General features: G+C 42.5%; 1 protein-coding gene across 1 annotated transcript in view; it reads right to left on the reverse strand.

The window, feature by feature from the left end:
• Nucleotides 1-454: 454 nt before the first annotated feature.
• The window catches only part of dlgap2a (discs, large (Drosophila) homolog-associated protein 2a), a 133,249-nt gene continuing 118,993 nt past the window's right edge, over nucleotides 455-14,710 (reverse strand). The window contains exons 11-16 of the mRNA XM_076108120.1: nucleotides 12,236-12,621; nucleotides 6,059-6,147; nucleotides 5,481-5,920; nucleotides 4,782-4,873; nucleotides 1,469-1,642; nucleotides 455-1,015 (exon numbers count right to left, since the gene is read on the reverse strand). Of these exons, the coding sequence (XP_075964235.1) occupies nucleotides 809-1,015; nucleotides 1,469-1,642; nucleotides 4,782-4,873; nucleotides 5,481-5,920; nucleotides 6,059-6,147; nucleotides 12,236-12,621 (1,388 nt within the window). The 3' untranslated portion in view covers nucleotides 455-808. The remainder of the gene's footprint in view (nucleotides 1,016-1,468; nucleotides 1,643-4,781; nucleotides 4,874-5,480; nucleotides 5,921-6,058; nucleotides 6,148-12,235; nucleotides 12,622-14,710) is intronic.

The following is a 14,710-nucleotide window of genomic DNA, read 5'->3' on the forward strand; positions in this document are numbered from 1 at the left end:
AGGAACATGAGCTATATAGGAAAGTTGTTTAAAATGTGCATGTAAATGAGCTGACCGATGTCATTCTTCCACAATCCAGACCGAGAACAACGTTTGACTACAACCAGATTGAGTAGAAAACTGCATTTTTCAACACTGACCAGTCCAGAGCTTATAAGGGCTGCCTGAATAACCTTGAATGGGTGATCAGTGCCACATGCACATCGTTGAGGTATTTCAAGCATTGGCACTTTTCGAAATATTTGAACTTACGACAATTTTGTGATATTTTGCTTGTAATTAACATTTATCCCATAAAGACAACAAAAAGAGTCATAATGTAACCTTAAATTATTGAAAAATACTGAAGGGTTACTAACGTTGACCATTTTTGCACAACTTTAAATAAATATAGTTTCTATCATTTACTCTTTTTAGCTCAAAGGCCTGGTTGCTGGTAGGTTTTCAAAGCTGCACTTTTTAAATGGCACTTTGCAAATGCTGAAAAACTACGGACGTACCCATCCAGGAAATTGGATGAGAGAGCTTGTAGGCTGGGTATCATGATCACCAGCAAACCAAGGAGGAACCCAACCGACCCATGTCAGACATACATATCTGCTCACACTTATTCTGGCAATGGGAGAAGAGGCTCGGCACATCCTACAGACCAATGGTGTTTGGCGATGGGCGCTGAGGATGGCGATCGAGATCAGACAACGGATGGATAAAGGAAGAGTACAGAGAGTAGCAGTCTAGAAAAAAGGCTAGTTTTGAAGTTGTTTGAACGTGGGAGCAGGGAGACGCGTCGACCCTGGACCCTATCTTCTCAAAGTCTAGTCTGAGCCTCGGGAATATAGATCTCGATGCTGTCTGCCCGCTCCGAGACTGAGTTCTGCCGGAAGGAGGCTGCCCGCTTGGCTGCCATGAGCCTCCGACGGGCCTCCTGCCGCCCCCTGTCTGGGAGGTCCAGGGATTTCTCCCTCGTCACCATACTCCTCTGTCGAATTGTCTTCTTTGGTACAGGAGCTGGTGGCTTTAGGAAAAAGTGAGGATTACTAAGGCGTGTTTGTACAGCTTTGATGAGTACTTCAACAATTTACTGGGGACTACAGTGATCAAAAAACACGAACAAACGCAGCGTCCAGGATGTTTATGCAGCCCTGTTGGCGTGTTTTGATCTTTATCACAAACAAATCTGTTTTTCTGTTCTACATAGAAATTAATGATGTCAGTGATTTATGAATTTTGTTGTATTCAATGATGATCTGAAGACACTCTGGTCCGATGAATACAAATTTCATAATTCTGTCACAAAGACAAATAACTGTTCAGTCTTTGTTTCTGTCCTTTAGTAAGATTTTTGCTAAGGGACTGTATGGAAATATACGGGAGGTGGAAAAGTGATCAGTTTCAGTCTTTGAGGTTTTATCAGAATCATTATACAAAATACATGCAAGTAAAAACGCAGTAATATCTTCGGACTCACAGTGCCGAGGCGATCCCTCACCTTCTTCTCCGGGCTGTCTACGGGCCTCCAGTTGTTGTTCTTGATCTGCTGCAGCTGGTCAAACTTCATGGTGACATCATCGATGGAGAGCTGCAGTAGGTCCCAGAACCCAGCCAGGTCCTGAGAGGTGGGCCGCGGCATGGCACTGGGGTCCTTCGAGGGAAGAGGGGTAAAGAAAACATGAGGTGGTGACGTTGAAGAGCCACATTGTTGGTTCAGTGCCTGTATTCCAGATAATAAGCACTGTAACGCTGGCACACAGATTCACACTGTACTGTACATACATACGCATACAAAAGAGACACGAGCACACCAGTTATTGTACTTCAGCTTAGAGCCACTAGATGTCCTTATCAGACTTCAGACTTCACGAATGCCAGTTTTGGGGATTTTGGTTGAAACGAGGGATGTCGACTTGCGATGGAGACCAATCCTGTCTTATTTCCATGAATGAGCTCGGAAATAATAATCAGCCTTTGTCAGTTCAGTCCTTTTCATCACTTAATTCCTGACATGAAAGAAACATACGACTGAGGAGCGCCTCATTGTCTCTGCCACCGGCCGGCAGTTGCTGCAGGTTTTGTTGAGTCATGAGATTCTGTGCTAATACTTGATGTTAATAAAAGATAAACAGGTAATTGTATTCTAACTTGTTCTGTTAGCCTTGGGCTTTGTATGTAGTCCCATCTGTTCACCATGTTCATTATTCATAAGCAAAAAAAAAGGTCATCGTTTCTGCTTGCAGACGTAGATATGAACAGAGATGCTTGAAAATAAAACACACCAGCTGTTTCTTTACTCTGATACATATCCAATCACCATCACTGAACATTGAGTGTGACCTATGACTGTGAATGTTACCAGAAAAATCTACACCCCACCTGTGTAACCAAGTCGCTTTATGCACTATCAAAGAAACAAATGTTTATGGGTCACATAGTTTCAATGTTGAGAACGAGGTCAGGTGTAAGCATTTGTAATCCAAAATATTCGCTGTCTATCAAAATTCAAATGTAAAAAATTTAATTGGAAATACGGGTTAACTGGACAGAACTTCTTGCTGATGCTGGACTGATCTATGGTGAGACAGACAGCCTTGACTTAACAATGGTCTCACAAAACAACACTGTTTCATGTATTCAGAACCTTTTACACAACGTTTCGCTGAAAAATATCAAGGTCATGTGTTTGCTCTCTGTGTGGCCTGTGGACATTTAAGAGGCAACCCTCAACACATGAATGAGTTAACTATGACTAAAGCAACGGAGCACTGAGGAAACGGTTTATTATAAAGCTGTTCATGTGTTCCAGATAAACATCAATAGAACCTTTCAGTCCTTCAGTATTTTTTAGATTTACACCGTTTATGCACCTACTGTATGTTGTTCATGCACACATTGCTTTAATTATAAACTAATCCTACTTGTAATTGTACTTCAAAATAATTACGTATTTCATGGCTTGTGTCTAAGGGACTATGTCTATGGGATGCACAGGCATAATGGTAATAGCTAGGTGGCATATTGTTTACAACTAGCATGATTGCACTGGTTGTTTGAGAGTAAAGCGGTTGCACATATTTATATTTAGTCTCAAGCCATCCGATTCTGCAATTTAAGCTATGATGGGACCTGTTGACTCGGTAACAGAGACATTCCCGCACTCACATATCTCATGACATTTAGATTAGGTGGCTGCTGAAGGGTGCGGCTGTCTGATGGTATAATATATTTACAGTACGGCGGCAGTGCCTGCTATTTCCTATGCTACATTTATCGGTGAGTTATTTCCTTATTATTTATTTTATTTATTCATAATTTTGTTTATAGTGGCTTTTCCTGCACGTTATCCTGTCGTACTACCCTGTTTTAACAAACAATATATCAAAGAAATGAGACACGCCATGACCCTGTAAAAGCTAAATGCTTCACAATAAACAAGCTGAAAATGTGAAAGAAAACACTTTTTATTCAGCTCTTTCCTTAAGTTACAACTCATTGAATCAGATGACTTAAGACAAATTGTGCATCACTATTGTGTCAGTGATACTGAGATTAAAGTTGACTGTAACTTTACGGTTATTTAAAAAATAAATCTTTTGATCTGACTCAAATCCTCTAAATTTGCACAATATTCCAATAGAGAGCCGGCGTTTCACTTTGATATTGTCATAACATTTTGAGATTGGTATAATTCTCCTTTCTAAAGGAAATAATAATTCTAAATGACTCCAGAATCACTCCATCATGTAAGGTAAGCAGGGAACAGAGCGCATTTCTGTTATCTGCAATTACCGAGGGGGAAGCCTCGGCACTTCATCAGCTTTATTCTGACCCCTGAACTTGTGACGTTCTGCAAACTGTCTCAAAAGTCTCAAGGCTTCAAATATCCAGAGCTGGCAGATTTAGGAGGAGTCGGTGAGTTTTAAGCCCCGACTGAGGAAGTGTGTAGCTCTTAATCCTGGATCTCCTCCCAGAGAAGAACACTGTTTGTCTCTCGTTTAGAGCATTTTTAAAATCAAGCTTTAAGAAAGTTGATCCAGGTAGAGAGAAATTAGACTAACTTGAGGGACATTTATTTAACAAATTAAGCCTAAGTATGAAGTAAATGTTGCATTAAATATGAAAATATGTGCATTATGTCATGTGGAGAAATGCTGCATCTTTTTGAAAATGATGCAGTAAACCTGCATTGTAAACCTGCACAGTGTCCTCCAGCAGGACATATTACTTGACTTGGTCTAAAAGGCTGGTTCACTGTATCTAATCCCGTTTGCGGTTCCTTCTTCCCCCGAATGAGCAGTTTCTGCTGCACATTGCAAAACAAGCAACACTTTCTCTCATTACTCCTCACCAACTTCGTTTGAAATATTGTGTACTTGCTCGGATCAATAAAACGAGTTGTGAATAGTGCAAGAAAGATACGAGGCAGAAATCTCTGACCCTGTGTGTGTGTTCCGGCACTGGATTAACAATAGAGTGGCTGAATACGTAGGTCTATTTCCACCCAGGTTTGGCTCAGCTCTTCTTCTCTTCTCAGGACAAAGCTGCATCACCACGCCCATCCATGCTCACGCATTGGTCCTCTCAAAACCTTCAGGTCACGTATAAATGTGCTCGATGGCTATTGATTCTCAGTGTTGTAGCTTTCCCCAATCAGTGATATTCAGGGAGCTCTGATTCAGTGTCATCAGCTGTGATCACATAAGTCCCTTGACATACAGTCATTTTGAGCATGAAGGACACACACACACTTACACACACACATCAACTCTCTTAGATGGGTTTCTTACCAGGTTTTGCTGACACAGCCAGTAGAATTGCTGGAATTTCTGGGACATAAGCAGCTGAGCGCTTCCCACTGCACTTCGGATTTTACCTAGGGCTGGAACACACAAACACAACATATCAAGAACAACACAGTGCAGTATATTAAAAACTAGAATCACTGCCTCGTGGTTGTACGCCTCCGCCAACTAGTCACGTTGCAGTGTACATCCATGTACAGTATGTCCAAAATGTCATCACTTCATCATTTATTTCCTATTAGAGTTTTTTTGTGAAATCGGCATAATAAACATATGAATTCTTGTTTTGTGAGGTCATAGTGACCTTTCAACTTTGACCACCAAATTCTAATCATTTTCACACGAGTGCAAGTGGACTTTTTGGTCAAATTTGAAGGAATTCGCTGATTGTGTTCTCGAGATATCTCGTTCAAGAGAACAGAACGGATGTGAGGCCCCAGTGACCTTTGACCTTTGACCACCCAATTCTAAGCAGTTGATCCTTGAGTTCAGGAGGATGTTTATGCCAAATTTGTGGAAATTCCTTCTGGGTATTCCTGAGATTCACGAGAATGGACCGTATGTATGATGGACGACCCGAAAACATGATAACTGGTGCGGAGGCGTAAAAATCCATCTTTTAATCTGCCTGCGCAGAAGCAGCCTCAAATCAGACAAACATGAAACTTTCAGCACAACACTCACTGTCCTCTGACATGTCATTCTCTTCAGCTTCTGCCTCCATCTCTTTACACCAGCCCTCAATCCTCTTGGTCTCTGTGTGGAGCAGTTGCATGAACCAGCTCCCATCCCTCCTCAGGGAGGGGGATGCCCTGCCAGACTCGCCCGACGAGGCCACGTTCTCCCGCGGGGAGGGGGGTTCCAGCTGCCAGTTGGTCTCGCTGGTGGTCTCCCTCGGGCTGGGGGGTTCAGCGGTGGTACGGTAATCCTCGCGGTAGCTGAAGAGCCCCTGGGTGCGCACGGTTCGCACCGCCCCGTACTGGGTGGGCGTGGTGGGCTCTGAGTGACGCTGGAAGCCCCCGCCGAACTGCAGGCCCTTGTCCTCCATGGTAGGGAAGCCCTCCAGCTCCATGTCAGCCTGCACACCTGCAGTCACGCTGTTGGAGCGTTTGAACCTGCCTTGTCTGAGGTAGAAAGACAAAGATGAATGCACACACACATACGTATATACCCACAGACCATAATGGCAAATAATGGCAGGGAGCAAACATCAAAGATGGAGGTCTTCTAATGAGCTTAAAATCCCAGAACCATTATCTCACCCTTTCTTGTTGTCCTCCACCTGGATCCCAACAGAGTGGTACTCCCGCAAACCTTTGCTTTCAGACTCAGAGTCCGTGGCTGCTTCCACCTAATGTGAAGAAATGATACAAACCAACAGTGCTTCTCATTATGTGAGCTTCCATTCCCCAGTGCCTCTGGGTTTATTGGTTCGGGACTGGACGGAGCACCTTAACTGTACACAGCCTGTCAGAAAGTAAACACTGTGTGATTTATGGAGGCAGCAAAGGCAACGAGACAGAAGAGGTTTCCTGCAGAGGATTTTAGGTTTCTACGGAAGTTAATCTAAAAAAATGAGAAAAAAGGGAGAACGTGCTGTATCTTATATTGCACAATACGTAATGTCTAAAAAAAGCTCATTTTAGTTATAAATGTTCATAGTTCTAGTATTTAGAGTATTTAGGCTTATTAAACAGTTGCCTTGCTTCAGTTCGGTGATGAAAATAATCACCACATTCAGTATGTCACCATGTGATTCTCAAATTCAGCTCATATGATTTATCACATCAAATACACAGTAGAGGACGCAAAAAAAGGGAAGGTATGGATTATTTTGTTGTACTATAATCTTATATTTTATAAATCTTACAATTGTTAGCATCTTTCAGCTCAGTGTTTTGGTTTTTACAGCCCACAACATTACTGGTTTGGTCCACTCACACCACTCTCATCAGCATCCTTTCTGAACACGGGCGGTACTTTTAGTGACAAAGCTCTGATACACCCGCTGTACTCTACCTGCCCAGCAGCAAACATGAGAACCAGCTGGTGATCAAAGTGCAAATGATTTAACAGCTGAACAGCCAGATATGTTGCTCAGAAGTTGGTTTGGACCAAACAAAAGCCAAAAGGAGAGTGAATATTGGATTTACACTCGTCAGGCGGCCAGAAACACGACTTCAAATGAATGCTAATGTTGCTCCGTGTCTGCCGGACGTGTAAATAGGCAACTGTTCAATTGATGGCAAAATCCCCAAGAAAAATGCTCCGTACTTAAAGTTGGATAGTATGGATTGGTCTTTGTCAAGTATCCACAGCTGTGCGATCACACAGTGACATATAGGGCAACATTAGTGGATATTATGGGATGGGAAGGAAGAGTGACTGATGATGATCCTGCCTGCCCCTGCATGGCTGCCGTCCTGATCCAGGAGCCCGGGCCCAGAGCCTCTTCATCGTCGCCTGCACCGCTCCCCGGAGCCCCATGTCTTACCGACTTTATGGAAACCCTGTCAGTGCTCACCATTTCTGCTACGCTTCTCTATCTATTTGTATCTGTCACTTCTTCCTGGTTCCTCCAGTTGTTCGTCTCTTCCCTGATTCATTTCTTTGCTTTCTCTCTTTGACTAGCATTAACAATTTTCTGCTGGCTTACTGTCACAATATTTTGCTTTTATTTTGCTGTCTTAAGCCTTTCTTTTCTATTTTTTTTTGCCATTTCAGTATTTCTTCTTCAGTGCCCACGGAGCTTCTTTTTTACTCTGACTACCAGACAGGGTCTGCAAATAACATATAATGGTAGAGAGTGGTTGAATTCTAGGCCGGGTCGATTCAGAGAAAATCAGATGTCGCGATATTTTTGACCAAATACCTCAATATCGATATATTGCAACCATATTGAGTTGACATAGGTGCTTTTACAAAAATATTTCCAAAATGATATTTTTGATAAATAATCATTAATGTGGATATGATGACTAAGTGGTTAAAGGCAAATAATAGAACAGCTAGAACAGTCTCGAAAGTTCAGAAAATCACTTTACTGTAATGCAGCCTTTAAAAGCAGGAAAAGACAACATGTACGCCATATTATTGACGATATCTGCTCTCATATCATGAGATTGACATATTATCAATATGTTGCCCAGCCCGGCCGGGTAATGAGAGAGATGTACAGCTGCTGTTCAATATCTTGGTTTATGGCCAAAGATTCCCATCAGCCTCAGATGTACTCTGTGTTTGGTGCTAATTAGCAAATGTTAGCACCGCTGAGCCTAAGAAATGACTCGATGAGCTGCTCGAGTGGCTGAAAGATAAATCTGAGTATATTCCTGTACTAAGAAGAGCATCATCTCTGCCTTCTCCACCGCAAATATCAATGAGGCCTTTAGATGGTCTGGCATTAACAAATCTTCAGCTCGATGTACTATTATGACAATGAGAGTGAGTCAAAAGCGCTGGTTCGCAATAGGGCATGCCTCTGTTGTGAGGAAATGTCAACACTGCCGTTAGCGTAAAGTGGTTAGTATTGGAGCTTGGGAGTGACATTTTTGGAGAGCCATTTTGTATACCATCAGGCCGTTTGGCTGAAGCCGTTAGCAGGGATGAAATGTGTGTGGAGCTGCTCGCTGAGGTGACCTCCACTGCTTTGTGTTAGAAGCAGCGCAAAGTCCACCTCATGAAAAGAGAATGAGTTTCATGTCTGTGATGGATGAGGACTGAAGGAGGACAAAACGTCCAGGAGGCTTTAGAGAGGCTGGAGATTTATGTCCAGCAGGTTTACCTCCCCTGAAGATGTCTTGGTCTACCTACATAGAGATACGCCGGTGTGCGCACACACACACACACACACACACACACACACACACACACACACACACACACACACACACACACACACACACACACACACACACACACACACACACACACACACACACACACACTGCATCAGTAATTACAGTCACATCGTCAGCACAGGTGTGGAAACTGTGAGCATCAGCACAAAGTTGAACAGAGCCACTGTGCCTTTCATCCGAAACACACAAACAGCACCTGGTGACATTTCCCAGCCAATAACTGTGCTTAAGATTAAAAGCTCCGACTTCCCTCGTCGAATGATTACGGCTCCAATTAAAACTATTTCTGTAAATACATCAATTAGTATTCTAGAACACAAACATGTCTCAGCTAATGTGCATCCAAGGCACCTATAGAGTGGTCCTGAAGGACAACAGGAAGTCAGACAACAACACGTCCGCATGGACAAAGATCAAAGATCAAAGATACGTTGACCCTGTCTAGAGGTGTCAAACAGGAAATGGCAAATCGATACAGTGGCAGACTAATTGAGGTTAATTATACAGTCAGTAGTAGGTGAAAGCAGACTGTGATATTATGTCGATGCAGGACAAAGTTGTCTGCATTATAGATAAATCAATACTTGCCCCTAGAGTTGCCTGCTGCGACACATTATTGTCATCTCATCTAAACTGGCAGACAACAATGTCGTAGTGATAGAGAGCAGCTCACACCCCCCACTCCACACACGCAGAAAGTCTCAAACTTTTGTAATTTGGATATTCTTTTGCTATGCATTGAGGTAGCAACGAAATGTTTCTTGGTGCATATAATTGGAGCAGTTCTCTCATGGAAATTCTCTAAAAATCAACGACTGCTTATGAACTCAACTAACCAAATTAAATTTGAAATAACTAACTCGGAATTAGCATCAGAATAGAACAATTTAGAAAACATCCTGGGAAATGTGGCCCAGTTAAGTAAAGCATTACTGTATTATTTCCCAACATGCTCTCTCTGAATGCTCTCTTAAAGCCCACACCATGAAGCCAGGAATACAAGTCTGGTGTAAAATGAATAAACTATAAATACATTTATTTTTGTTGATCTAAAACAAGTCAAAATTAAATAAATTGACCTCCACCAGATTGATAAAATGCCAAAAATTCACAAAAGAGATATGACCTGTCTCCTCAATGTGAACTCCCTAAAACTGTGATGTAAAAGCTGCCCACTCTACATTTCTGTCCCTCTTGGATGTTTCTGTAAATGTAGACGTTTACTGCACCTGCCTTGGTAATTAAAAGTGATGATGGACTCCACACACATCACTGGAGCCCATTTTAAAGCCAATATAATTCCCCGTCGTCACTCACATGCACATGCATACAAATACATTTACTTGCTCCTCTTTCCTTTAATTCACGTTCACGTCCTCATAAAGGTGAGGATAAACACTGTCCCCTATAGTTATCTCACCCACGCTCACACGTTTGATTTGTATTCCCCTCAGTTCGTAATGAATTAACTGAATTAGAGCCGCATGCCGGTTGATTTTGGAGAGGTGGTGCAACCATTGCGTGTAGCCCAAATTCGCTGAAGCATGACAATGAGGTTTTTTCGTGTTGCAGTTCTGCTGTTTGAAATGAGCACCCATCAGTGTGGTGAGGTGCCCTGAAACTGTAGGTGTGTGAGGTCATTTGGTTTCTGAGAGAAAGAGAAAGTCACCTGCTCTTTGAGTGAGTGATGCGGCGACTAAGACACTGAGTGAGTGAGTGAGTGAGTGAGTGAGGAAGTCATACAATCAATAAATGAGTCATGGAATGAACACTTTGGGGCCTGAGTGAGCAAATGAATGAATGTGAGATGGAACAATGTTTTGCATGTGAGTGAATCAAGATGTTTTACACGAGGCAGGTAATTACTGGAACCTGGTTACTGTGAAACCTGCATTCAACTGATTTCTCCCCTAACTCCCGACTATATGTGTGAAACAAGGCTGGCATCTGTACATGTATTAGTGATTACTGATGATGGCTCAGATTCAGGCTCTGTTGTGAGAAACCAGCTTTTTTTTGGAGGGGCTTATTTTAAACATATCAGTTTTAGTATCAGTTAAATGTTGGATTTGGCCGAACACACAAATCATTTTCACAGCTTAACGAGGATGGCCAGAGTACAAATGCAAATTAAAAGTTTGAATCTAGCGACCAATAGGCCCATTCAAATATTACTCAGACATAAAATGCAGATTTCTAAGGTGTGAAAATATGTCCAGGCTCCGTAGTGCCCCCTGTAGTGTTCGATTTTTACCAACACATTTTTCTGTTTTCCCCACACGGACTTGAAAACTGTAATATAGTAACTATGGTCAGTCAAGTTAAAGTCTAAAAATCTGCGGTGGAGGTTTCTCATGTAAATTACAGTACATCACTTTAATAGGCTGCTAGAACTAATGTGTTGGAGGCTATTTTGAATTGCTCCCATTTACACATTACAGTGAAATGTAATGTGTGGGCAAAACTTGCTGCTGGGTACTCTCTAACTTTGGATGTGATACAACGCAGCGAGTGTAGCAGGATCAATTGACTTTGAAGGGATTATTTATTCTCTGGCTGACCCCCCGATGGCAACATCTGACAGTCAACGGCTTCTTTGTAATTTGGGTGTTAGGCCAATCTCCAGCCATCTCTTCTTAATATCACCTCGGAAAAAAACCCAAAAAGAAAACACAGCAATTACCCTTAAAGGTGTGCTTGAGTTATTTGCGCAAAAAAACTTGAACATCGCCCAATGACATTGAAACACCTACAGCATGAGATTAATGAAGTGGTCGGCTTTTCTCCCTTGAAATATTTGAAAGGTTTAACTTTGTCCCGGACTTTGAGTAAATAGCTTTAACTAATGAGTACACGAGGGAGTGATTAATGAATGTAGACGCTGACGAGGGGAAATAATGACGATAAAGATAATTTAGTGGCTGAGACCAAGAAGAAAACAGAAAGAAACAGGAAAACTACCACTAACTATGCACAGAGCAAGAGCAGATGCCAACAATGGCTTTGAAAATCTGAAATTCACACAATACCTTCGATAGTCTGCTTTGATGAAATACCATTACTGGCCCTGAGGTGATGGTGTGAGCTGACACTGATTCCTCAGCCTTTGTTGTGCAACCTTTAGACTGCGACTGGAGATCAACAACACCATGACCTCAGCTTGTATCAGAGAATGAGGCAGACAAAGCCAAGATTAAGATCACACAGAGTGGGAGGTGGAGAGAGAGAGAGACAAAGAGAAAGAGGGGAGAGAAAGAGAGAGAAGGAGAGAGGGAGCGTGAGGTTGGAGAGAAAGAGAAACAGGTACAGTAAATGGAAGAGGAGTGAATGAACCATGGAGTGAACTTCATTCACTACAACCTGCTCCAGCATGAGGTGAATCTTAATGGATGGATTGTGGTAAGATGACTCACTCTTGCTATTTTTAGCTGCTGAAAAGAGAACATTGTTTCTGAGTTGAATTTATGTGTGTGTGTGTGTGTGTGTGTGTGTGTGTTTGAGTAGTCTGTATTATTATGCAGTCATGCATAGGTCCCATGTGAGATCTTGTCATTATTCACACTCTCAGACCAGACTAACCTGTATCCCTATAGAGGATCGAGGGGTCTTCAAGTACTCCTCGGCCTTCGACACCAGGATGGCCTTGTCGCAGGTGAGCACCGAGCTGTGGCTGTCTGTGGACGGGTGTCTTTTTCCAGCCATGACTCCGGCGGCCTCCATGGCTATGGTCACAGCCTTGGCGCTGTCCAGGCTGTCGGTGGAGTTATAAAGGGCCCTCCCTGGGTTCAGGCCCAGGCTGAGGCCGTCGGGGGCCCACATCCCGCCATGAGGGTGCCTCCCCTCATGGTAGGCGTCCTGGGTGGACTCGGTGCTGCTCTGGGCCGTGATGGAGATGAGGGGTTTGGAAGTGGTACGGGGCGGGACTGGAGGAGGGGCCTTCTTGTAGTTGGGTGTGTAGGTGATGGCTGGAAGAGGTGAAAAGACATAATTATTTAAAAAAAGTGAATTTATAATAATATAAAAAATATTAAAATGCTGCATTTATATTATCAGGTCACTGCCATTATGGGATTTTATATGTACTGTATAAGTTTAATGGCCGTTGTTTAAAAGTTACTGCAGAAAATATAATTTTGTTAAGTTTTCATGATTTAAGAATGTAATAAAGTTCATCCTGTAAAAACATTCCGCAATTAAAAACAATGATTCTACTTAAAACCAGAGTATCTCCTGTAAAGGAGGAAAAGTGAAGTAAATTCCCAACCATGCACAGAAGGTTACTAAATCATAAATATTCTCTCTGGTGTTTCATCCTTCATAAATTCTATGTTTATTAAATTGTCTTGATACGTATTTAACAGGCCATCACATGATTAAGCTACTGGGTCTTACCAGACGGTTCTGGGCACGTTTTTTGTCCAAATATTTATTTCACTGCAACATGGACGTGTGTGTGTGTGAATCTACACACTCCTCCCAAGATCAGTATATGGCAGAGACATCATGCAGGCACCACATATTTGTGATATGACAACAAGCCATTAAAATAAAGTACTTTCCAGTGTATTAGCGATTCAATTTAATTAACTCGCTTTCATTACCTGACGACCTCATTAGCATACGCGGCGAGCTAATATATCATGGCAACTATGATGGGAAATTAGGCAGCAACACCATTTGTTTCACAACTTGATCAAATATAGCTGGTTACTAAATATGTCTAAGCATAATTCATGGCAAACTGCTGATCATCTTATCGATCCAAAGCTCCTTGGCTGAGTGAGTACCTTCTGTTCAAGAGGCACGTTTGCCCAGCCTGGTCTCCTTAAAGTTACGTTCCCATGCAACAAAACCTGCGTCGTGAGTTACGTATTTTGTCGTGGATTACATTTGCTTTCAAATAAGTTTCACAATGTAGTTTTGTAAAAGAGAGGGTCAGTTTACCTCTTGGTCCCCTCCTCCTTCAGCACTCAGATAAGGGAGGGAACGGTTGGAAATGTGGGCAACGTTTAAAAGCTCTGAAAAAATATTTTTGGGGAATAATGAATAAGTCGATGGAGTAACAGAGAACTCCAAAGCCTCTGTGACACGAGACACTCATCAGACACGGATGACGGTAAAAAAACAAACAGAGAAGTAATCAAGAGTACTCATGTGTGGAGGATCCCGGTGAGGAGATACCGTTCAAAGAAGCCTGACAGCTCTCGTCTTCTTATTCCGTCCATTTCATGACAGAAAGAGGGGGAGGATTACTTCTTTCAAGTGCAAATCAGAACGTGGACTTAATCCACAGAGAGATGGACTTGAGGAACGGGTCACGAACGCCTGCTAAGCTTGACGTGTCTGTATTTTCAAACGAGGCTTTTAGAGGGAAAAGCTCAGTCAGTGTGGTTACGGGCTGAAGAATCTCAAGCACAGGCTGTGCTCGGTGCGTTTTGATCAAAGCTGAGAGTGTGCCAGGCACCTCAGAGCCAAACAACAGAAGAAAGAGATAAGGCGAAGAGGAAGAACACCGAGTCACGCTGCAGGTTAAGTTATGGGTTATCGTTTTCCTTGACAAAAGAGGTAAACCAGCTTGAACTCTGTGTTTCTGTTTCTGTCTCACAAATGCTTACATCACACAAAGCAATTAAGGAAGTCCTTATGAGACCGAAATGTGATCTATTTTGAGTTCTAATGAGCTGCACCCCCCCAACGCAGAATCCCAAAAGTTGTGCCGGAGAATTGATAGCATTTCAGCCTAATTACATTGTAGCCTGAACACAAAGGTTTTCTTCTAGTTTGCAACCCTTTTTACAAAGAGCATCATTTGTGGTGAGAATACAAACCCAGGGCTATATTTACCTCGAGCCTGCCACACCTTTTGGCCTTTTTCCCATTCAGACTTTGGTTGTGTTTATAAATAGCTAGATGTCTGGTCTATGAAGAGTGTTGTGCTCCGGGGGCTTCATGACTCATGCCGCTGTCCATTCACAAAATGAACTTCTCATGGCTGAAGAGAACAAGTAAGAGAGAAAATAGAGATGTAGAGGTGAGAGGGGGGACAAGAGGAGA

This window comes from Anarhichas minor, unplaced genomic scaffold (assembly GCF_050575085.1).
Source record: "Anarhichas minor isolate MPS153535 unplaced genomic scaffold, ASM5057508v1 ptg000040l, whole genome shotgun sequence".
Taxonomy (NCBI): Eukaryota; Metazoa; Chordata; class Actinopteri; order Perciformes; family Anarhichadidae; genus Anarhichas; species Anarhichas minor.